The sequence below is a fragment of the Rousettus aegyptiacus genome, unplaced genomic scaffold, assembly GCF_014176215.1.
Source record: "Rousettus aegyptiacus isolate mRouAeg1 unplaced genomic scaffold, mRouAeg1.p scaffold_m13_p_5, whole genome shotgun sequence".
Lineage (NCBI taxonomy): Eukaryota > Metazoa > Chordata > Mammalia > Chiroptera > Pteropodidae > Rousettus > Rousettus aegyptiacus.
In genome coordinates this window covers 97,676,104-97,702,091 of record NW_023416308.1, presented here as the reverse complement: position 1 = coordinate 97,702,091, position 25,988 = coordinate 97,676,104, and the positions used below count along the sequence as shown (strand labels likewise).

At 34.8% G+C, this 25,988-nt stretch overlaps 1 protein-coding gene across 14 annotated transcripts in view; it reads left to right on the top strand.

The window, feature by feature from the left end:
• DCDC1 (doublecortin domain containing 1) overlaps positions 1-25,988 on the top strand; it is a 358,252-nt gene that overhangs the window by 263,918 nt on the left and 68,346 nt on the right. For 10 of the 14 annotated variants that reach the window (XM_036220546.1, XM_036220547.1, XM_036220543.1 and 7 more), the window contains one exon: positions 21,890-22,013. The exons of 1 other annotated variant lie outside the window; for it this stretch is intronic. In XM_036220546.1, the coding sequence (XP_036076439.1) occupies positions 21,890-22,013 (124 nt within the window). Of the gene's footprint in view, positions 1-14,360; positions 14,501-14,903; positions 16,212-21,889; positions 22,014-25,637; positions 25,859-25,988 lie in introns of those variants that run through there. 3 more of the 14 variants (XR_004950812.1, XM_036220552.1, XM_036220553.1) reach the window with 3 other exon arrangements.

Here is a 25,988-nt window from a genome sequence, read left to right as displayed (position 1 = left end):
TTTTTTTACTTAGCAAAATGCATTAAAGATTTATCCATGTTGCTGGGTGCATCAACAGTTCATTCCTTTATATTGCTAAGTAACATTCCATTGTACAGATATAGCAGAGTTTCTGTATTCACCTGTCGAAAGCCATCTTGGTTGTTTGTAGTTTTTGGTGATTATGAATAAAGCTGCTCTAAACATTTCTATACATGTTTTTGTATAAACATAAATTTTTTATTCACTTAAGAAAATACCTAATGGTGTGGTTGTGGGGTCATATGGTAAGTACTTATTTATAAATATCAGCCAAACTGTTCTCCAAAGTGGCTGTACTGTTTTGCATTCCCATAAAAAAATGAGTGAATGTTCCTATTGCTCTGCAAGCTCAACACTTGGTATTGCAGTGTATTTTTTTTAAGTCATTCTAATAGGTGTATAGTGATACCCATTGGAGTTTTAATTTGCATTTTCCTAATGACTAATGATGTGTTTCTCTGCCATCTACATGCCTACTTTTGGTGAAGAATTTATTTGAATCATGTGTCATTTTAAAACTGAGTTGTTTCTTTCCTCATTGTTGAATTTTAAGATTTTTTCTTTTTTAATATAGTCTGTGTGCAAGTACTTTATTAGATATATAATTTACAAATATTTTATACTGGTCTATTTCTTCTCTTCTCATTAAGTATTTTCACAGAGCAAAAGTTTTTAAATTTGATAACTTCTAATTTACAGTTTTTTTATGGGTTGTGCCTTTGGTGATATATCATGGCCAATTCCTTTTTTTCTTCTAGATGTTTTAAGATTTTTAAGTTTTACTTTCGATCTATGATTTCTTTTGAAATAATTCTTGAACATGTTATGAGGTATTTATCAAGGTTCTTTTTGTTTCGTTTTGTTTCATATAGATGTTCAATTATTCCAGAATCATTTGTTGAAAAGATTATCCTTCCTCCATTGAATTGTCTTTCTACCTTCGTCAAAAATCAGTGAATTATGTTTGTATGTGTCCATTTCTGGTCTCCTTGTTCTGTTCCATTGATTCCTACCCTTTCACTAATACCATACAATATTTATTATGTAGCTCTATAGAAGGACTTTAAAATTGTGTAGTGTACATCCTCCAATATTGTTATTTTTCAGAATTGTTTTGGCTATTCTAGTTCCTTTGCACTTCCACAGAATTTTAGAATCAGCATGTCAAAACCTACAAAAAGAAAAAAAACCCAAAGATATGCTGGGATTTTTTATTGGGATACCTTGATTCTGTAGATCAAATTGGAAAAAATTGACATTTAACATCTTAACATTATTGTTTTCCAGTTCATTAATGTGATGTATCTCTTCATCTATTTACTTATATATTTTATTTCTTTTATGTGTGTTTTAGAACTCTCAGCATACAGATCTTGCACACATTTGTTGAAAGATTTTTACTTAAGTATTTTATATTACTATTTCATGTAATTGCAGGTATGCTGTTTTTTATTTTAGTTTCAAATCCCAATTGTTCATTGTTGGTATGTAAGAATGTAATTGACTTTCATATATTGATCTTTATCCTATAACTTTGTTAAATTCTTATTAGTTCTTGGAACTTTGTTGTAGAGTCTTTGCTCTGCTTGTTTGTTTTTAACATATACCATCATATTATCTGTTAATTGGAACTGTTTTATTTTTTTCTTTCCAATCCATATGCCTTTTGTTTCTTCTTTTTCCCTCTCTTAGTGGACTGCATGGGATTTCCAGTATTATGTTGAATAGGAATAGTAAGAGATGACGTCTTAGCCTTATTCTTAATTTTAGGTGGAAATTATTCAATCTCTTACCATTGAGTATAATGTTAACTGTAGTTGTTTGGTTGTTTGTTTTGCCTAGATGCACTTATTAGTGTAAATAAATTTTATTCTATTACTAGTTTGATATGAATTTTTATTTTGAAGGCATTTAGAATTTTGTTGAATGATTTTTCTGTATCAATTGAGATGATCATATGGTTTTTCTTATTTAGTCATTTAATGTGGCAAATTACATCGATCGATTTTCCAATGGTGAACCAGTCTTGAATTCTTGTGGTGAATCTTGCTTACTTATATGCTGTTCATTCTTTTTTAATATTGCTGGATATGATTTGGTAATATTTTGTTGATGATTTTCTGCATCTATATTTAAGGAAAATATTGGTCTATAGTTTTCTATTTTGGATAGATCTTTGTCTAGGTTTGGTATGGGTTAATACTGACCTCATAAAATGGTCTGGTTTGTGTTTTCTGGAAAAGAATGTGTAGCATTTATGGTATTGTTTCTTCTAATATGTTTTAGAATTCAGTATATTTTGGGAAAGTAGTTTTATATAATTTTTTTGCATAAAATTTTATTTTAAGTTTTAATTAACTAAAGTTTAGTTAGTATTCAGGAAAGTTAAACCTTGTGACTGAAAATCAAAATTAACTTACTTTATTTAGATTCAGTTACCAAATATTCAAACTGGATTGAGTCCACCATGAGTTGTACTTTATACCCTGGGATGAAATTCTGTGCCTATCTTCTTCTTAGAATATAATACATAAAAACAATTTTTCTCATTTTATTTTAGTTTCTTTATATCAAGACTAATATTGACAGTCAGGAGCTGGTAACTTTCTCTAAAACATTACACTGTCTTACAAAATACTTAGAACAAGATGTCTAGCTTTTGGACTTTTTGGTTTTTCATTCTTCTTCGTAATTAAAATTTCAGTCTTCCTCCAGTCTCATCATGTCTTCAATACCATCATGGCCTTTCCATGCATTTTACGTATTCTTGTTTAAGGTGTGACTCAGCAAGTCACCATGGTGATGGGAGCAAGAGCCAGGCTGTGGGGCATCATTTATAACTGGATAACATTTAGGGGGCAGTTTCTTTCTCAGAGCATGCTGCAGCCTGCTTTGGAGCATGTCTTGAACAGCCTGGATCTGAGAAGTATGGTTGAAATCATCTTTGTCTGGGCTGCCTCACTGAGTCTCGGTTTAAAGGATTCTTTGGAAGTCTGAATTTCCACTCAGCTGAAGGGAAATTACTCTGTTGAGTAGCCTATCTTGGTTTATCTTCAGTCATTATTTGCTCACTGCAATGGGTAATCTTCAGCCAAACTGGCACCATTTCCGGGCCTTGTTCTCCTCAAAATAGTATTCAGTATTCAAGCTTAACATATGGATACATTTTTATTAGAAGAAAATTAGGGCATTTTTTTTAAATGACTTGATGTTCCACATTTTATAGTTAACTTATATTTAAATGAGAATTTATGTATAATTTTATTTATGTCTTTCTTATGATACCTTAAGAGAGAACATTAAAGCATTATTTGTATAACATTTCTTTCTTAGAAAACTTGAAGCAAGGAGTAGATCCCTTTCATCTTTGTTTTCCCAACAATATCCAGTAGTGTATACAGCACATAACGGGTGCCAAGTAATGATTGTTGAATGAATAATAAATATGCAAATAAAGTAAATGGTTTTACCTCTTGTTTTATCCTTATTTTCCATGTTCAGTAAGTTTAGTTTTTGCCCCCAAAGAATATAAAAACTTGTTTTTCTTTTCTTCTTATGTACTTGCTATGTATATCTGAGATAATATAATTTATCATCTTATTTAGAGGAAAATTTACTTGTATGTTTATTGGTAAAATGTTTTCTAAATAAATCTCTTTTGGTGTCATGTATACCAGATACTTCCAGGCTGTGTGTGTGTGTGTGTGTGTGTGTGTGTGTGTGTGTGTGTGTGTGTATTTCAAGCCGGAGAAGACAAGGGAAATGAGAGAGAAAGAGGAATCCATCAGGTGTTTCGGTTTGAACATGGGTTTTTTTTGGCTTTAGAGTGACAGCGGAGCTGATGGCATGGCCATGCTGGGCTTCAGTTTAGCATCTAAAGCTTTCTAGTCCAGGCCATCCTGCACCCGCTGCCACTCAATTTTCTTTCACATTATTTATGAGCCTTACCGATTTTCACCACTGATACTATTCATCTTTAGAATCAGACATATAGAATCTTGACATTTTGCCTGTTGAGAGTGCCCGCCGCAGCCCGGTGACCGTGCCTCAGGACCCTGGTCTCTGTGTCGGTCCTCTGCTGCAGCCGTTTTCACTCCCAGGTGTCGCGCTCCCCTCTCCTCAAGGCAGCCATCTCCTGGCACTGCCTCCTGTCTGCCCTGGAGGTCCGGGGCTCTCGTTATAGCCAAGCATCCTGCTGCTTCAAGCAGGCCTCCTCACACGTACCAGGAATGTCCCTTAGCTCTCCCTCAGCAAGCTCGTTTGTCAACTGCCTCACTCCCTGGCAGCACCTATTTTTATGCCGGCAATATTACAGCTTTCTCACATCAGCTTCTCTTCGTAACTCTCACTTAAATGTGGCTGTATTATCCTAAGAAGCTTCCCACCCCAGAATTATTTTGGAATGGCATAATTTCAAGTCTACTGGCCTGGAAAATGTCACAAGAATGGGAAGTTCTCACCAATGTACTTGCTCTAACATAAGCTTGCTTCACTGCACTTCGTGATTAGCGTTAGTGAAACTGTCTATTTGTGGCATGTCTTTACTAAATAACTCTTTAAATACAATTCCACTATGTAAATAGCTTAATACACTTAATAAGAAGCAAATAAACACAGAATTGTATTATAAAAACATGCGTTTTATTATTAGCAGAACCCCAATGTTCTCAGACCTTGTTAGCCTGAGATACAAATAATATCATAGCACAAATGGCCACAGTTACTGGCCAGTAGCCCCACCTGCTAACTGGGAGCATCTTTAGCCCTTCTACGCTCCTCTTCCTTGGTTGTTCCTGAACATTACCATAGTGTTTCACATATATTTATGGACAGTCTTCTTGTCTCTCAGATTCTTTAGCTGTAGCTTCCTCGTTGAGGGCATATACCCCGTAAAGAAAGATCTTACCTGTACCACAGGTGCTTTAATGACAACATGATCTCACTGCTCCTGGGAGCATCTTCCAGAGCATCTCAATATTACAAATACCTCAAGATGCCAAAAAGTGCTGTGCCCCCTTCAATCTGCATGGTGATGACCATAGGTTATACTCTTTGGAGAATGTGTATTTAAATGAGATCTTATAGGAATAAGAATAATTGTAATAATTGTAATAAGTGTAATACCCATATTCCACTGCATATGTAGGTTCTGCTATAGTTGATGCTCCAGCTCGGGGCTGTCTTTTGTCACTTAAATTTTGAAGAAACAGTAATGGAACCTTATGTTTTTAGAACATCTCTTGAAAAAATATCTGCGTCATGTCAGCAGTTTCTTGCCAGATTTTGGAATTGATTGGAGTAGAGATACATCACTCTTCAAATTTGCATTTCAAGTATTTTGGCTTCAGACATACACACAGATGCACACACACAACTGGTCACTCCCCTGCTCTCCAAACACAGACACAAACGAGTCTTCCTCTGATCTTCTCTTCCCCCCGTTCATGTCAAATTTTGATAGCCTGAGAGGTTTCTAGCCCATCATTTTATAAGGAAAATCATGAATTGATTTTATTATTGACATCTCATGATACCCATTTTTTTAAAAAAAAATGGCTTCCGAGATAAGGGTATGAGAAATATCTTGCATGTGTAATATGTGTTCTTTAAATAGGTTGTTTTAGCCAAGACATTATGAATATATTCTTTAATAGATTAACTCAGAAATAATATATTCTTCTTGGTAGTGCTGTCTTAGACCTAGAAAGCACAAACATGTCTCTTTCTGATGTGGATAGCACAGAAGAGAGCAGTTCACTTAAATGAACTTTAAATGTATTTATTTTGATAATTTCGATGTGATATTGGTGCATTTCTGTTTATTAGAGAGTGAGGATAAAGAGGACATTGGATTCTCAGGTTCATTTTTATTTTTTGAAATTCCTAAGGATAGCGATAGGGCTCTCAGATCTACATTTGGGAATAGAGAGTACTTTGTGTTAATTTGGATTGTCTCGTTTCTTCAGGAATATGACTGATTTCAATTCTATAAGAGGATTTCATTCACATTAAGCTAAATGTTGAAAAATAACTGCTTTTTCTGCATGACATAGTATATGTCTTCTAATAGTCATTTCTTGATTCTTACATGATCTTTTAAAGCATTTGACACATTTAACTATTTCATACTTATGAAAAACTTTCTCTTTTTGGTTCCTCTGCTACCTTACTGGACATTCCTTTTGCTGCCTGCTCTTTGTGTGTGTGTGTGTGAGTGTGTGTGTATGTGTGTGTGTGTGTGTGTGTAACTCTCATAGAAAGGAAACTACTAATTGTCTGCTAAACTTTCATTCTTCCCCTCTTCTTTAATTATCAAGGGTAGAAATGAGTCTAAACACTAAATACCCTAGCCTCTGCTGCATATATAAATAGCCTCTGATTAAAAAAAAAAAAAAGTGGAAGTCATTAGGTGAAATCCTTGGGAAAGCTGTTTAAAAGGAACTAACTAAGGAATTAGGTAGGTACCCTCTATCTTTGTTTCTTCTCATTGCTTGAAAAATAGACATGATGGCTGGAGATGCAGCAAACATTTTGTGATCATGAGGCAACCAAGAGGAAGGAAAAGATGAATAGTAGAGAAAAAAAAAAGAGGATAAAGTCTGGATTTCTATGATTAAACAACTGTCATGCCAGCCTTGGACTTCCAATTTTGGATTTATTCATAAAGTAAAAATAAATTTTCATGTGTTTAATCTGCTGTATTTCAGTTTACTGCCATTATGCAGCTGAGCCTAATACTAATTTCTCTCCCCAAAGAAAAATATGGCATCCCTCTGAATCCTGAGTATATCGGAATGTCAATTTTAGTAAACAATTTCATAAAATGGTCTTCTTATTCATTTTAAATAAATAAATAATTTAGTTTTGGAATTTATTTCCATAAATGTTGATTTTCAGATTCTCATTGTCCTTTCATTTGATAGAGGCACTAGGGCTTAGTGCAAAAGATTTGGTCTTTGGAGTCAGGTGATCATGAGTTTGAAACTTATCCTTGTCACTTATCTGACTTATGGAAAATTTCTTAATTTATCTGGGTTTTACCTTCTCTATATCACCTTATTAATATTTTGAATAATTTTAATGAGAGCAAAGTGAGGTGATGGAAATATTCTATCTCTTTTGGGGAGTTGTGCTTCTATACAGGTATTCACACGTGTAAAAAGTCACTGGACTAAACATTTAAAATTTGCACATTACTCTCTGTAAATTATATTTCAATTTAAAAAACTGGCATAAACAGGCATGCTCTAAATGGGAAAAAAGAAAACTACATACTCTAATGTTTTAATATGCATATGTTATTTTTATAATAAAAAAGATAGATAATCATTCTGGGGGATTTATGGGTATTTTAATTTTAAATTTTAGAAACTGAAATGAATGAATGCTTCTATTGGAAGTGTTTACATGTGATAGTCATATTATGCTGAAATTTTCACTTCTGATTTTGGACTCTCTTTCCAGAGTTCCCATGCCCTAACATCTGTAAAATTCACAATTATTACCAAGATGTGATGTGATTTTGTTTCCTGTGCTGAAGTTTTGAGGTTTAGGAAGTGGAATCCAAAAATTGGGCTTTTCATATAAATTAGGGAGTCAGTGTCCCCTTCCTTGGGATGATTACCAAAGAATAATTTTTCAGATGGAAGGAGGGGTCATCTGGTTTCTATGAAGAAGATTATGGCCAAGATTAAGTGTGTGGGCTGTGAGACACGTGATACTCACCAGGCGCCCTGGATTACTGCCCCCTTTAGGATGAACTTTATTTCTTCCTTAAGTTTGTGACTTGTCATTTCTAAAGATTTTCTCCATCACCAGTCCCATTGTCCCCAAAAGTACTCAGTTGACACATGTAGAAACACTTCCCTCTCTCATTTGGGAGGTGCCAATTTACTTCTGTGAGAGACAAGCTAGTTTTCACATTACACTGGCAACTATCCTGGACTTTAAAAAAACAGCTGTGTGGTTGCCAGCTGACCTGCTTTCAACCAAACAGCTGCTGTTTAAAGTCAGGGGTAGACTTTATAAATCCCTGGGGATTGTGTTGCTTTATGCCCACCTTTGTTTGAGAATATGAAATGTCTAGGTTATGAACTATGTGAATTGCTTCTACTTCTGATTGAATCACAGCAAATGACATTCTGCGTTGGCCGGTTTAAACCAACTCACCCAAAGATTAGACTAGACAGATATGTATGTGCAACGAGTTATAGGAATCTGCTTTTTCTCCTATTTCTCATCAATTGCTCATCAGGCTAAATTTAGTGAATTTTTGTTAGATAAACACCTGTTTTTCCCGGGTTATTTTTGGAGTCAGATAATGAGAATATAAATAGGGATCCTTTTTTTTTTTTTTGTGGAATATAGCGTCGAATGGCATATTTTTGTTGGTAAGGGAGAGAGGAGGCCCATGACACAGTTCCATACGCACACACGCACACACGCACCCACACACACACAGACAGAGTCGTCTCACATGGAGTGACTGTAACTACGGATTTAGATATCTTTATTTCTGTTTTCGCGAAATAAACTCTAAAAACCATGGAATAAACTCCATTTATTTTTGCTCTTTTTACCTCCTCACCTGTATGCTGCACAGTAATTTAGCTCCCCAGGACAGCTTTTAAGATTCTAATCTTGTTCCTGTCCAGCACTTTTCTCACAGCAGTAAGGAAAGGATTGGCATTCCTCCACTATTGTATATAAAGGTGAATCCGTTCTTGGAAATAAGAGCATTGTTTATGTTGAAATTCCCTTAGCTTAGCTGAACCTTCGATTATATCGCCCCATTCAGATAACCAGATTTTTACCCCCTGTGGTCTGTTTCCATTCTCAGAGAATTGTCAACAATTTATTTCTGCTCTGTCGATTATTTTCATGAGAGAGACATCTGGGAAGATTTTGATAACTGAGTCAGGTATATAAAACTCTAAGCATACTTTAAAAAGATACTATGTGAGAAAATACAGCTTTTCCTAAAAAAAAACAGCAAATTGAACTTAGTTACTGCTGAGGTAGCATTTGAAAACTATGACTATTTATATAAATTGTACTGTTAGCTTGATTCCAGATATCATAGAAAACATCTTTATTTGTAGTTCACAAATCTAAAGAATGTTATTATTTTAAAAAAATCCAATATGATTATTATAATTTCTAATGAACCCCAAGATGCAAACTAAATAATTTATTATTTTAGTGAAAGTTTGGTGAATTTAGAAATAGATCATATTAACTCAAAAGTGCTATTCAGTTTTATGCAACATAACACTGGCAATACAAACCAGCTAACCACAAACTAAGATTAGTCATTTAATTCTGGAACATTTTGTTTTCCCTGTATATTTACTTTATTTAGACACTTTCATCCAGAAGCAATAGAAAGTTGGCAAAAACATATAACACTCAGTATATTTTGCTTAATGGGAAACTCTTCTGATTATGCATTCGGAAATTGGGGAAATGTTGCTTCATCCACTGTCATTTCCATTGCTGAATATTTAAAAAGAGTATATTTAAAGGAAAGGCAATTTTTAAAATTTTGTTAAGTTCCATGTTTATGACATTGTGTATAAAATGCACATAAAAGGCATTTTCTTATCTATTCCTGTTATATTAGAGAAGTTCATGCCCTGCTCTTAGCATTTTCCGACACAGCTGTAGAGTAGTTTAAAGCCTATTTTTTAAATAAGTGATGCTCAATTTGTCTTTGATGATCCGAATGATTCAGGTGAGATGGGAGCACGGTCGGGCCCTTATTTGCATAAAAATTAATCACAGAAAAATGTAAATTGATAAAATTTTGCCTGGCTTTTTCCCCCTATTTGAGAACCCGTGGATGGCTCCCAGAAGCAATCATCTCAGTATGGGGCCGCATTGGATGCTGTACAAATGATCACATTTGTGTTGAATACTCACTCATTTAAATGTCAGCACTGACGGGGCGGTACATCAGTAGAAAAAATGAAAAATAAATACACAGCAGCTGAAGACTATCAAATCCGTGGGCACTCTTTAGAGATATATGATCTAATGTGAAAAAATTGCAGATTAATTATCCTTTTTGCAAAATGGTAATTGTTTTAGTATCACAGCAGAAAAAAATCTGCAATTTATTTGGAATCAAACATAAACCAGTAATGTGAAATACGTCATTACATCGTTGTGTTTATTAGAAGCCTGCAATTAATTCCTAAGGCTCCTTCAGTCTTAAAGCTGCATAAAATGAAACAAAAGAATGTTGCTATTAATTTCCTAACAAATGCTTATCTTTCAAATCAGTCTGATTTGTGTGAAAAGAGGCAGTGTTATGAAGTTTGGTGGATATTGTGAATTAACTTAATTCCATTGTACTGCTAACACTTCTGAGAATATAGTCACAGATCCCATTAAAGTTGTAATGTTAAAATCTGAAGGTTTTTCTTCAGTGTCATGTAACTTTAACTCACTTTTGAGGAAGTCGTAAAGTGCCTTCCTAACGAAAAATGCCTTGAGAGAAACAACAGCAATACTAATAACAGGGAAAATAAACATTATTAGTGAGGTCCAAAAAAAAGGAAAATTCTTTGGATCGCCTTTAACATAACTGCAACATTAACATGCATGAGTTTACTTACACACATGTAATTTTTATGAATATTTTAGATTCAGAATTTCAGTTGAGCTATTTTAAGGAAAATAATACAATCCTAAAATGTTCATAAAACAGGTATGAGCGATGTTTTTCGCTCTAAAAGGCGGGTGAAAGCCATTACTGGTGTTCTTGTTGTTTCTACACCCCGTCTAGCTTTGTTTCTGGGTCGCTCTCGTTGGCTCTGATGTTCCAGCTGCTTTGGTGTTCTCGGAGTGCGGTTCGCATGCAGCTTTCCGACACAGATGGAGATTAGGTTCTTTCTTATTATTCTATAACTTTTGCATGGATTTTAAATGATTGAAGTGTTGAACACATCTTCACTAGCCGGGGAAGACAAAGTTAAAACACAGCTTTTCCATCTGCTGACTTACAAAACTCCCATTGAATGAATGTTATATCAACCCAAATCGATCGTGGCAACACACTAAAAATATTTTGAGATGGTTGAAATCTACTGTTATTACCAGAGTTGCTTCATGGTTAGCTTAGAGAATAGCATTTAGAATTTAAATTGAACAACACTTAGAGACCGTGCCTGTTTTTGAAATTAAATTCAATTTGGCATATCGTAAGAATAGCTAACACTGTGGGTTACACACCATTTATGTCATTTAACAATAGCATAACATTTAACTCTGAAAGTCGGCCTTCCGAGTGCCAGCCAAGAGCTGGACCTTGTTCTGTTCCTTTACAAATAGTGATGTGTTTAATCTTTATAACAGTCCTTCAAAGTAGGTATCTCATTATCTTAAAAGTGAAGTGAAGCCAAGATTTAATCCCATGGGTCCAGCATCAGATTGCTTGCTCTCATCCACTCTGCTTTGTTGACAAATTCCTGGTGGGCACTTCTGGGTGCCATTTCTCTGCCAGGTAGAGTCCCGACAAGACAAAGTGTTTTATTTTTGTCAATTTTGACTTTTTATAATTGAAGCTTGAACATATGTTGAGTGACACATTTTAATATTTCATTTAATTGGGAACTTTATCTTAAAATTTTACATTTTATGTCACTTTAGGCTAAAAGTTAAAGAACTTCATTTTTGGCAACTTTAAGATATCTCTTAAACAGTCATCATTTTTCTGGACAATGTTGTTGTTATTGAGATGAATCATTAAAGGCACTAAAAGAGGTCCTTGTCCGACATGACAGAATTGGCTGTTATCAGAATCTTTGGGAAAGCCCATGTGTCCGCATTCATTTCTCTTTCCCACATATATTCATCGATTCATGTGAGGGCATTGTTTTCATTTATCTATCTATCCATGCATCTATCCACCCATTCATGTATTCAACCACACCTCCTTTAAAATTTACAGGGTTAGGATCAAAGCACTAATGCTGATGGCCCGCCTACCTCCTCTTCACAGTCCCAGGTGTATCTAACACCATAATGGCCATCCAAAATGTACAGGTGGCCACAAAAGCCCCCGTGTCCAATCTCTGTCCTACCCCAGACAGAGCTGTCTCTTGGTCATCTTTCAGTACTGGAAGCTGCACACCAGTAGCATGATTTGCAATTAGGATGGAGTTGGGGAGGAGGCTGTTCCAGACTCTGGAAGCAGGTTTGGGGCTGTTTGGCCAGGGAATCCGAGGTCTGAGAGAACTGAGTGGGAAGAAGGCACATGGACTCCAGGTAGACTACTCTCCTTGGCTCCATAGACTCCTTGCACACTGAGTGAAGCATGTAGAGGGCAAAAGTGAGGCCCAGAGCAGGGCCCCTGGTTGCCCAGGTCTGTGATTGGTACTGTCTTTTACAGGTGTTTATTTAGTTCAGGCTCTGTGGCAGCTGCTGTTCTAGGCACTGCAGATACACTGAAACACAAGACAAAATCCCCATGAAACTCACAGTCTAGTGAAAGAGACCTATTTCTTATACACTGAATTTTATGCTATTCACAGTATCACACTGTGACAAATGTAGAATTGTTCACATGTGTGTTTATTAAGAGTTTCCTTTGTATAATGTACTTCATTAGAAGAAAAGTATAAAGGACCATTTTGAGAGACTCAGTCCATAGGAAGTTACTGTTGCTTCTTAACTATCAGAGAAAACTCACTTTTTCTGTGACAAAAACAGAGGACCATCTTACATCCTGACTTTAACAGTTTATTCAGCACACATTTGTTGGGCACCTCTGTTATGACAGTCATACTTGAACTGAATTGTTAAAATTACTGCACAAACTAGGTTACTTGGGCATTCAAGGCTCTTTATGTCTGAAGAGATGTTTTTCCATGTGGGTTGTGTGGTTCAGTGAGCTGTAGGAGTCTAAATTTACTATAAGCTCTTCCTATAACCAGCAGCATAAGTCTTTTGGAGCCTCACTTTCCTTATTAAGAAATAATAAATTAAGTAACCCATAAATTTCTTTCATATTCAAGAGAGGAACCATCTAGACCTGAAGGTTGGTAAAAGAGGTGTTCCCTATCCTCCCTTGGTTACAGTAATGAGAAAGAAAACACCAAAAAGCAGTTAGTGAGATGTTTTGGACCCTCCCTCAGCATGTGCTCTTAGTATTTCACCATGCCTTAAAGGGGAGTTTAAAAGTGTAAAATGTATATAATTTCCCACCAGTTATTTGAGTATATCTGGGTGAGGCAGCTAGCCCTACTAATAAATACCTACTGGATTTCAGTACTGCTACGATGGCCTAATTTGGAAAGTGTTTAAGAGTCAGGTGCTTGTCCACAGTGACTTGCAGGGAGCCCACAAGCTCAGACCCAGAACACCGAGGCCACGCTGTGATCTTACAGCAGCCATAGTGATGGGTTGGAAGGAAAGGGGAGATGAGAGGGAGTAGGAGGAAAAGGAGGGATCAGTTGAGTTTATAGATAGGATTCGCCCACAGAGATCCTTTAACACACTTCCACGTGGAGAGCTAACATTTAAACATTTGCCACTTAGAAAACATAATAAATTGTGAGAGCGAGGAGTCTTTAGTGAAGGCCTTTTATGAGTGATTAAATTTGAGTCATAAAGTAGTCAAATATAGACCCATTTAGGCAACTGAGGTTATTTATATGACAGAGATATTCCTAATCCACTTGCTTCTTAAATCATTCTTTAAATTCCCAGCAAAATTCTTTTGCTTTTCTTCAGCTCATGAACTATTATATCCTGTGGAGTCAGTTCAAATTGTTTGTCCCCCATTGATCTCCCGGTACTCTCAACTTCTGACAAATTATCTGCTCCTCTCATCTTATTCCTTTCTCTTGTGCTGTGTTGCAGTGCTGTGCTGTTGAGCACTTCAGACGTGTCTAGTGTGACTAAGGAATATGTTTTTTCCTTTTATTTTGTTTTAGCTCATTCAAATTTACATTTAAAAAGAGCATGTGGCTGATGGGTACCATAGAGGACAGCACTCCTGTGTTGTGTCATATTTCACTGTGTATATCCTGTCCTATGTATATCCTGTCTTTTCATCCAAATAGGAAGGTCAAACATTACATTTTTATACTCTTTTTTAAATCCCACAATACCTAACACAGGGTTATTTATCTATATGTAGTATATATAGGCTCTTGATGACTATGCTGGTATTTTAAAAGGTTGTAAGGAATGAATTACCTGCAAATATAGAGGTGGGAGCTCTAACTGTGGAGTCTCTGAACTCCGAACTAGATGACTGTCCCCACTAAGCTTTGCTCTCCTATTTATACGGGAAATATTATCCAGTGTCTCCCATGTCTTTTATGTTTCAGACACTGTGCTGGACTCTGGGGCTGCACCCACACACAAGATTGTCAGGATCCCTGTCTTCACAGACCTTCAGCTTTGTAAGGGGAAAAGAAAAAGAAACAAATAGTTGTTGGTTACATCTTAAAGTGGTGCTTGTTTAAATAACTGTTAGAGAATTTATTTTTATTTTAATCATTTTCCAAATGAGTGTTTAAAATTTTAAACACTATAGCCCAAACATAGGTATTGTCCTAATGGCTTTTTTGTAAAAAGAGTTCTGGTCAACACCATATCTATCTATCTATCTATCTATCTATCTATCTATCTATCTATCTATCTATCTATCATCTATCTATCTATTTATACACCACCTCTTTAGAAAACAATATGGCAGTATGCATCAAGAATTTTAAATGTTAATATTCTTTGACTTAGACTTACATTTCTAAATTTCTAGCCTAAGAAAGTACAGTCAACCCTTAAACAATATGGGTTTGAATTAGCAGACCTACTTATATATGGATTTTTTTTTCCCAATAAATACAGTTGGTCTTTTACATCTGCAGATTTCACATCCACGGATTCAATCAACAGCTGATCAAAAAACAGTATCTTCACATCCCCAGCCTTGGATCCCTGGCACCAAGCAGCATAAGTGTGAAGATGTATTGGCTGATGCACTCCAAGATCAAGTTTAGGCAAAAGATCCTTGCTGAAATTTTATTACATTTGTGAACTTCCTATTAATATTCTTTTTCTAGTGCTTTTATACCTTGTCTTTTTTTTTCTCTCCCCTCTAGATAACTGCTCTTATCTTTTTCATTCAGAACCTTTTCTTAATTCTTTTTCTCCATTTATTCTTTTTCTCTTATCCGTTTCCTGAGATCTTTGTTTGATGCGGAACTAAAATATCACTCATAGCAGACAATCTGTAGACATTAAAACTGTTTAAGGAAATACTTCTGAAGAGGAAATACTTTTAAAAAGCTGTCTTCCCCTGCCTACCAGTCTCACTACCCATCCTGAGTAGTGATGACTGAAATCCACCCTGTGATTCCCTGAACACCTACACAGAGCCATCTTAGACCAGGCAATCGGGGTCAATTTTTTTTAATGCCAGTATTTCTGAAGAGTTATCACTTACTGCCTTCCAGAGCACTTATTGAAGAAATCAAAGGAAGGTGACCACTGGATAAACCAGTGGGTGAACATTAAAGGAAAGAAAAGACAGGACAAGAGTTGATGAAAGCAGCAATGAGAATTATGAAAGAGATTGAGTTATCAATGGTGGAAGCACAGGAAAAAGTGACTGGAGCAATGGAAATGACCATAGAAATGACCAAGATTGTGCTGGAAAGCATGTAGATTAAGCTGCTGTGACAAACACCCCAAAACATTTAGGCCTATGCAGAAGCTCATCCCTGTTTGCATGAATGTTTATAGATAAGGGGATGCTATGAAGCTGGTAGTCAGCTCTGCCATTCTTAACATGTAGCTTCCACCTATGGGTCCAAGGTGGCTGTTCCAGCTCTTGCCACCTCCTAGCCAGGAGAATGGAGAAAGAGGACCAGAAGAGCGCATATCCAATCGCTTTAAGGATAAGGTCTGTGAGTCACGTCCACTCACAGCCCATCCACATCACATCCACTCAAAACATTGGCTGGAACTTTGATATACAGCTACACCTAAATGCAAGGAAATCTTGTTTTTAGCTGGGTAGCCATGTGCCCATTTAAGAAATCTATGACTACTGAAGGAAGGGAGAATTGATTTGGGAGACAACTGTTCCTTCCTGCTATGGATAGAGACAATCAAGAGCTTTAAATAGTGAAGCCCTTTACTGTGAATAAAAGAGCTGGCTAGGCATAACAGACTGGGAAATGAAAAGTTGTAGGTGTGAATCACCCTCTCTTTTAGCTAGAACTCTGTATCTTTAAGAAACATATATTTTGAGTATTATATAATATAAAAAATTTGTATTCTTCCTCCGTCTCTTGAAATGGCATCTCTCTCCCGTTTCACTATTCCAAACTCTTTATTCTCCATGTATACAAAATTCGTACATTTTCAAGGACCTCTCCCCTACTCTGATAGTTTATTTTCATAATAAAAAGCTCATATTATTTTCTTCCCATTAGGTCTACCTATTATAACTTATGGAAAGTGCTTTTTTTCTATTACTGTTGTCTTGTGTCATTTTCAGAAACTTTCCTAGGTATATAACTTTTGCTTCTTCCTAAAATGCTATAATCTTCCTGAGAGCAGAAGCCCTCTCTAACTTCTTGTAGATTCCTTGTAATGTCTAGCATAGTGCTGGAGAGAGAGAGCAGGGACTCACAAATGCCTTATTTGCACAAAAAATGATACAGAATCTTCAGGTACTGGATCCCCCAAAGTTCTGAGATACCAAAGCTAACCTATCAGGCCCAGATAGGTGATATACAGATTCAGGAACTCAAAAGATCAAAAGGAGTTCAATCATGAGAAATTATTGTTGAAGGAAGGATTTTTTTAAAATTTACAAATCTTGCACTTGATGGAGATTTTACTGTAGTTGGAAAGAGAGCTTTGCTTTCACACAGATATGAAACTCTCTATGAGAGACAATGATAGGGTTTTAGTGCGGAATATAGATTATGTCTATGTACCCAGCATCTAAATAACCAGGAAGCTCAACCAGCTAGAAAAGCAAAACAAAATAGAGTAGGTCAAACACTTGTTTTAAAAAGCAAAGTTGCAAGAGACGTCAGTTGGACTCTATATTCATCTGAATACCCGTTTATTTTTCTGGACTAACTACAGACATGTTGTTGGTAATTACCATTAATGTACTATAGGTTTCCACTATGTCTCATAATTGATCTTTTAAAAATGACTGAATTGTGTTAATAGGTTTAATTGATGATCTTCAATTGAGAAGGATATAATATAAAACCAGGGAAATTATCATGAAATAAAAGTTCTTCTCAGTGTAATTGTTGGAATGATTTCTCATTCTCAGAATTTCCTCGTTATATGAGATAGAAACATGATCATAGAGTTCTCCCTTTTATCCTTTAGTTGTCATTAAAATCTAGGCTCTGTCTTAAGTAATTTGCTAGTTATCAGAATAATGTAAAGAGATAGGGCAACTGGGAACATATATGACAGAAGAACAAATTTTAAGTCTATTTTTTAGTTTGTACGAAATATCCCAGGAATAAAGTTGAATAATGTTTAATATTCAAAAGTTGCTTCATCTTTGTGAATTTTGGCTTGTAAATTAATAATATTGAATTCTTCAGTGCTTCATTCCTGCTAGGGTAAAATTACTTAAGTTTAAATCTTAAACATAATTATTTATGTGAACTATTAAATTTACATTTAATAGTCAGTGTAAATTGCAAAATAAATGTAACTTCAAATATTTCATACACATGTACTGGTAAAAGACTAGAGAGTGATATTTGATGGACCTGGATTTCCAGCTATGTATCTAATATTTTAACCCTTATGTAGTGTTTAAGATAAGGCTGCGTGCGTGTGTGTGCTTCCTCATTTGGGATGATTTCTTCCCTGTCTAGAGGACTAGACCTTCAGAAAGCTTCAGAACAGTTTAAATCCATGGGGATTTGTTGGACTATTATTAAATCCCATTGAAGTAGCTAGTTATTATATTATTGTTGTTTTTTGCAATTGATCCATTTCTCCTATTTTCCTTTTTCAGAGATAGGATACTAAAAGGTAGCCTTATAAACTGATTTCTGTCAAAATCAATGTATGGAAAGTGTTATTCTTCTTCTGTGTGAATAACGTGCTTTCACTGTTTCTGAGGAACCATGCAGTTTTAAATTAATTATGGATAAATTTTAAATGGTCTAATTCTATTTGAAGTGGTCTAAATTCTAAGTGGTCTAGTCTTAAGTGACCAGTTAAATAAATAAGTAGGTTGTAGTGTAAAGCAAAAAGTTTCTTTGATAGCTGTGGATTATGAATCTGATAATTTTTACCTGCATGTTTGTTATACACTGCTGATTTAAATGGAAATTTGCCAGAGTATTTATAGTTTACTGTATCAGATCCAAATTACATATTATAGCATGTTTTATTACTATGTTCATTACATTATTGACCATAGTAATTGTGACCTGATAGAATATGAAAAAAGACTATTCTTCTTCAACTGGGACACATTTAGGTTTGTTTTTATTTTACTATTGGTTTCTAAGAGTGCAAAATAATACCTTTCAGTCACGGTGTGTACGGTCTTACACAATTACTTATAGCCTGCCACAATGCCGTTTCCATCAAAGGCACTAGACTTCAAAAAATTATCTAAAGTGTTTTTGTTTCCGATTATTTATAAGATTAATTGAATAGAGCATTCTGGTGGATCCACGACTCCACTGATCAGACTGAAACTGATGTGATTAATACTGGACTTAGTTTCTGAGGGAGGAGATGTCTGTCAACCAAAATATTAAAGAATGATCCTAATTCTTGATCTTTTAGGTTCAGCTATATCCAGGAGGGTATTTTAATTTTGGTCATACTCCTATCCATGGGGGCAGATACTCACGAAGTATCATAAGTAGAATTTTTCCTTTAATGGAAAGGCAGGGCTAATAAAGACATTATTTTAAATAAATAATCTTGCCTATGAATTTTATTTGACTACCTTGTACGGTGTTGTTTATACATGTGTTTTCAAGTAAGTCCTTCAAAAGCCTGAAATATTTTGTTTTATACCAATTGTTTAACAACACCCTTTTCCACACTAAAGAGAAGAATGGAAAATACTAAGTAGAAATAAGTTCCCAGGAACAAGGCTGCTGCAAGCATTGCATGAATCACTGTCTCCACCTAGTGCTGGCTTCCAGGAATTAAGATTCCAGGAGTCCTTACTGATGCTGTGAAGTTCTAATTTATGTTATGCACATGTACAGTCATTATAGCTAGGGCCTGCTAATGCCATGACAGTTAAGGGTCTGTCAGCTCTTCATTTATCAAACAGACTATTTAGAGATCTGTTGCCTTTATATAAAAGTTCATGCTGTGCTGGAACTCTGCAGTCTAATGGACTTTGCTCTATGTGAATTGTTTATTCACAGTGTAAGTTGAACTTGACCAACTCCTATTAAAGACATCCTGATGGGTTGAAGTTCCATAGACACTGCAACCAGAAGAATGAATCTCTTTATCAACAAGCTGTCCTTTACCTTACAGTAATATTTCTACATGCATCAGACCAAGGGACATCTACAGACCTGATTGGCACGGCAGCCCCTGGATTTTCATAACATTTATTTCAGACCCTCTGGTACACAAGAGGAGATAGAATTTTGGCTACTAACATGAGGAAAAAGAACAGGAGAATGTTATGTCATGGAAGTCAAGCAAAGTCAAGTCCAGTAAGAAAGTGTTTTAAGAAGGAGAGAATGATCATTTGTTAGACACTGCTGTTAGTTCAGTTATGTTTGAAGAAATGACCTTTGGTTTCAATAATGTTTAAACCTGATGGGGCAGTTTCACTGGAGTTTCAGAGATAAAAATCTGATTGGAATTGGTTTTTAAAAAAAGGGGGGAGGAGAAAAAGAGCAGATGAGTCTTAAGAATTTGCTGTAAAAGGACACGAAGAAGTAAGACAATAACTGGAGGTGAATGTGGGGTATAGAAAAGTTTTGTTTTGTTTTGTTTTTTAAAGATAACAAGCCATCAGACATTATGCAGATAGAAAGACCCAGAATGGCAGGAAAATTGGTACTTCAGGGCAGGGACAAAATCCTAGGTGAGAGAGGATAAGGATCTAGGAACAGGCAGAAGTGTTGGCCTTTGGTCCGAGCGCACACAGCTCCACAGTAACAGCATGACAGGTTCTGCGTTGTGAAAGACAGGTCTCCCCTGCCACCACCACCCCTCGGTGTCCAGGCCCCGATAATTCTGAGCCAGCTCATGGGAATCCTGGATCCTTGAACATAATAAGATTGAATACTACAGGTTGTTCTGATAGGGCTGGGCAATCTCAGAAAATTTTCAGGCTCAGACGACTGTCACGTGTGCTGGAAAATTATGAGAGATGGGCTGCTCCTGTATTCTCATTTATTAATCAGTGATTTAATATATTAATAAGTGTCCAGCATTTTATTTCTAGGCTCAGTATTACTTAGCTATAGTGATTATTCTCTTGCCATAAGGTTCAAATTTATTGGCTAATTTTGATTTAGGAATTTTGCATCTTTAATTTTAAGTAGAATTGCTGTATTACTTCTTAAATTACCAGTAACTGACTTTATTATGAAGCTTATCTCCCCTTCATGGAATGAACGCTGTTTTAGAATATTTTATTCCATGACCTGTGAAGTTATATGAGCAAGAGCATGTTTTCTTCTTTTTCTCAAATCTATGAGGTTTTCTTAAAAAAAAAAAAAAATCATTTATTTTGTCAGAAAATTTGCATTTATTAACATATACGTGTATAATGTACCCTTTTAGTCTTCTCTATACTAAATATTTAACTGACTTTTCCTGTTTGATTTATATTTTATTTTTATTAATCTAGATTTATATGCAAAAGATTTGCTATTTTATTTACTTCAAAATATTCTTTCGAACCATTCTACTAATTCTTTTTTTTTTTAGCTATTTATTTCTAGTTAGAGCTTTATTGTTTTCTTTCATCCATTTTCCATGGAAAGATTATATATAAATAGATTTAAAATAAATTATTGAGTCGAATGCTTTATTAATTCATTTTCTCTATTTCACTCTTAATAAACAAGCATTTAACATTATGAATTTACCTTTGACTATAATTCCAGATGTATCCTTTAAATTTTCATGATTGGTATTTTTGTTACTTTCTGAATAGGTATTGATCATGTTATTTTCTCCCCTATCTGATATAATAGTATTTTGGAAGAGAGAATATGTTTTCAAAATTATCTCGAGATTGAAATAGTAAATTTTAAACTTTCATTTATGTCTAGTTTTCTTCTGTCATTTGCCACAAAGAATGTCTTGTTCAATTTTAACTTTAAAACTGTATTGAAGTTTACTTTGTTAGTATGTGGCAAATATTAGAAATGCTCCAAGAATTGTTGAGAAAGACATATTTTCTTTTGGCAGAATGCAATGTGTATAAACAAATGGTCATATTTACATTTATTAGTTAAAGCATTCAGATATTTTATGACCTTATTTGCTACTTTAAAAAATTTACCTGGTGGATTTCAATCTGTTGTCTGTGTTGGTTTTTCTTCGAATGCCTAAAAAGTTTAGCTTAACTTTTTTTCTATATGGGTATCGTTATTTCTGTCATTTTTATTATAGAAATGACTGTTACTCTAATTTGCTTTTTCTCTCAAATTCCACTGTCACATAACATTTTAATTTTTTTCTGATTTAAAAAATGTATTATTTCATTTTAATGTTACTTTTATTTGTGTCTCTCATACACAGTAAATTATCAGATTTGAGTTTGTAATTCTTTGCCCAGTTCATAAGCATTCAATCAATATTTTGAAGTGATGTTAAACCTTGCTAAATTTTTTTTTTGTCTCTTATTTTGTTTTAGGTGGGCCATAAAGCATTCAGGGACCAGTAAGCCAGGCCAATGGAAACATTCTAGAGTTGAAAATCCTCTCTGGAATAAGCTTACCTACATGTGGCCAGTCCTTCCCAGTGGCCAACTTAATGAGGTTGTATCTCCTAGTATCAGATGTGGTTTGTGAGATTTATTTTAATGCCCAGTATGTGGTCAATGTTTATAAAATGTCCATGAAGCTTTTGATTTGCACTTGCTAGGTACAAGATATCAATTAATTCTTTGTTCTATCAATTACTTAGAAAGATGCATATAGGTCTTCCATTATAAAGATGAATTTATCTATTTTTTCTTGTAGGCTGCCAAATTTTACTTTATATGTTTTGATATTTTCTTCACAGACACAGACATATTCAGAAATATTACATTTCCTTGGTAAATTGAAATCTTTATCGTTAGGTAGACTGTCTAGCACTATAAAGTTCTCAATTATCTAATACTAAGAGCGATATTTCAGTTTTTTTGGTTATTTGTCTAGTATATCTTCTATTTTTCTACTTTCTATATTTGTATAGTCTTCTGTTCTAGGGATCCTCCAGTAATCAGCATATTAATTTTAAAAAATGGTTTGACAATCTTTATCTCTAAATAACAATTTGATTTTTTCTTATTTATTGTAATGATAGATATATTTAGATTATTTGCTTTTTATTTGTCCTGCTTTTTCTGTTTCATTTTTTTCTTCATTTTTTTTATTTTTTAGATTAATGTTTTTCCTCCTATTTTTCTCATCTACTAGTTAGAAAATTATGTTCTCTATTTTCATTTTTTTGGTTCTTACTGTTATTACTCTGAACATTTTAGCTCACATGTGTAAATAATAAAAATCTAAAGTTAACAAATATATTTATTATACTCTTCTCTCAAATATTGAGAACATTAGAATACTTTAACTTCAGTTATTCAGTTTGTAGCATATACTATTATTGTCATGTATTTTAATTTTATCTTTTAAAAAATTTCCACAAGATATTAACATTGTTGTTCGTAGTTAATATTTATTTAGACTTACTTCTAAGTTTTTTTTCTTTTTATAAATCCCTCTTATACCCCAATCCTTCCAACTGGGATTACTTTCCTTTTACCTCGTATAGTCTTCTTTTAGTTATTGGTAGCAAATTCAGTTTTTACTTATCTGAAAATGTATTTATTTTGCCCTCATTTGTGTAAGGTATTTTTACTTAGCAAACTGAAGATATCATCACTGACTTTTCTAGCTTTCATTGTTGTGACTGGAGTCAGCTATCATTCTAAATGTTATTCCTTTGAAGGTAATCTGTCTTTTCTCCTTGATTGATTTTAAAATCTTTTTATTGGTATTCTTTAGTTTCACCCAAATATGTCTGACAGAGGATTTCTTTTTATTTTTCCTGCTTGGGGTTCTTGAATCTGTGAACTGATATCTTTCAATATTTCTGGAAAATTATCACCCATTATCTCTTCACATATTATCTCTCCTATATCCTCTCACTCCATTTGCAAAATAGAAAACTGATTATGTGTATGCTAAATCTTCTTATTTTGACCTCCATGTTTTTTTACCTCTCTTTCATACTTTCCTTTTTTTTTTTTTTTTTTGCCTGCTTATAAGCATTTTTCTTTTGGATTATTGTTTTCTCTTTCTCTTTATCTAATGTCTTTATTCCTCAAGAGAGGGTGTCATCCTGTGATATGAAGATTATTTTTCTCTTTCATACAGGGAAAATGTTTGAGATGGTCTATTTTATTTGCAACCACCTAGAGAAATATTCTCTCTAGTTTGCCTTTTTTAGACCTTTTATGGTTTGATATTTATCCTGTTGTGATTCTTATTTTATGAGGGGAAAGGCTCTTATGTAGACTTCCCACCTTGGCTGTGCTCTGAAATTTCCTTCATGTCTCCTTTCCCTGAAAGACCTTAAAAGCAGAAGTACCTTGGAGTTTGGAACATTCTATCAGGATAAAATCCAGTTTCAACACTCTGTTTACCTCCCTGGATCTCTAATATATCTTGCTTTATTGCTTTATTGCTAGGCCAATGATAGATTCTGAAATATTTTTAAAAAATATTTTACCCAGATTATTTTTAGTTGCCATATTTTCCTATCTCAATTAAGTTTTTTAAAATTTCCCCTGTAGTCATAATTCTCTGTCTGCTCACTGATTGAATCAATGAATCTCAGTGCTTTAGAAAGACATACGGGATCTGAAACTAAGAAGTTATTGCTCAGGACCCCAAAGAAGCCCTTCACTACAATTTTAGACTATAGTGAAGCAACAGTTTAGAAAGCTGAGTTTTGTTGAGAGAGAAAGGAGTTCGTCAAAATGCCAGAGACTGTGGGTTGGGTAGCCTGAGGCAATGGCCAGATGAATTATGTCTCTTGGACTCAGTGTTTGCAGCACTGAGCCAGCATGGAGCCCATTGCAGATGGGTGGCACAGAGAGACCAGTAGGCTCCTCATCAGACCAAAAAATCTGCAAAGAAAAATGAACATGAATTGTGCTAATAGTAAATTTTCAGAGATTTGAGAAGGGCAGTGGCTAAAACCCAGGGAACAGGGTTTTCTCAACTGGTGGTGATCAGGTGCCAGCAAGTTGCCCAGTAGCCAAACAGGACAAGAGGTACATCCTTAGGGGGCCTCTGAGGACCAAGGACAAGTACCCACATATAGATCATGGATCCCTTATCCCAATGGTATAGGTTTACTGAACTTTCACTTATACCTAAAACCACATTGAGGAAGGGGAAAGGAAGGGTATACCCTTGAAAGAAAATAATAATTCTGATAAGTTTGAACCTTCTATTTGATTGAATATGTATCCAAAAGTAGAGAGCTAAAAAAAGCAAACAAAAAAGGCTTTTCCAAATGGACAGCAATTGGGACACCTCTAATTGGAATATAAAGTTTCCCACCCACCAAATGGGATCGGGGGTGGACAGGGATGCCTCATAAGTAGTGTACTTTCATATGTAGGGAAAGAGAATATTATAATTATTGTGAATTTCATAGATTGTGCTTACATGTTTTTAAACCTTGGTATACAAGTAAAATAAGTCAGTTAATTAATTAATTGATTTAAGTGATGCATGGTAATTACATTAGTAAACAAGTTGGTTCTTTTAACATTTACCTTTAAAACTATAAAAGTTTTGGGATTTGACAAATGATTATAGGGATGAAATTGGACTATTTCAAAGCTCTCTAGCCATTCAAAAAGAATAGTAGCTTTTGGGCAGAGCAAATAAGGGATCAAAAAATCTCTGGCCCTCATGTGTAAACCAAAAGGAAAGGACTAAGGTGCTAAATTGGCCAAAGTGAGACAAATTAGCCATGTAATTCAAAATGACTGAGCCCAAGAGTTCTGTTATCTCTTGAAATATTTGAGGAAGAGAAGTGTATACATACCAAGCAGGGAACTCAGTTCTCATTCAGATTAAATGCAATCTGTTTAATTTAAAGTCTGGAACCATTTTATCTACGGGAATCATGTTTTCTTACAATTCCATTTCCACATTATTTTTTTAGGAAAAAAGGACATTTTTGTTGGTGTATTATTGAATGTAATTAATAGTTTGCTCAGAAAGACTCTCCAAATAAATAAACTGCAGCTAGACTTGTGACATTCATATTGTGGGTTCTGAACACTTTGGTCACTGTCAGCATATGTACTAAATTTACTCCAGATTTAATCTTCCAACTTTACTACTTATCTAATCATTATTTATTATGTATTTAAGCAATGCAGATAGAGCAAGGAAGGAGGTAGACATGGTCTTTACATTCACGGAGCTTACAGTTTAAGAAGTATAGGCTGTGTGCCTTAAAGGAAGGAACCAGAAAAGGAAGAAGGCAAACTTGATGAATAGAGGACAAAGAGGAGAGAAAGAAGAAATTCACAGGAAAAGTTGATGTCCCAGAAATCCAGGCTTTTTGTTGAGCCAGTTCATTCAGTCGTAAGGTCAGTACGAGGAAAGTTACCCAGGCTGGTTATCTAAATGCGCCTGAAAATTAAGTCAAAATATTGAATCTAAGAAAATCGTATCAGAAACACTATCCTGAATGATAGTGATAGTAACTCAAATTCTCCA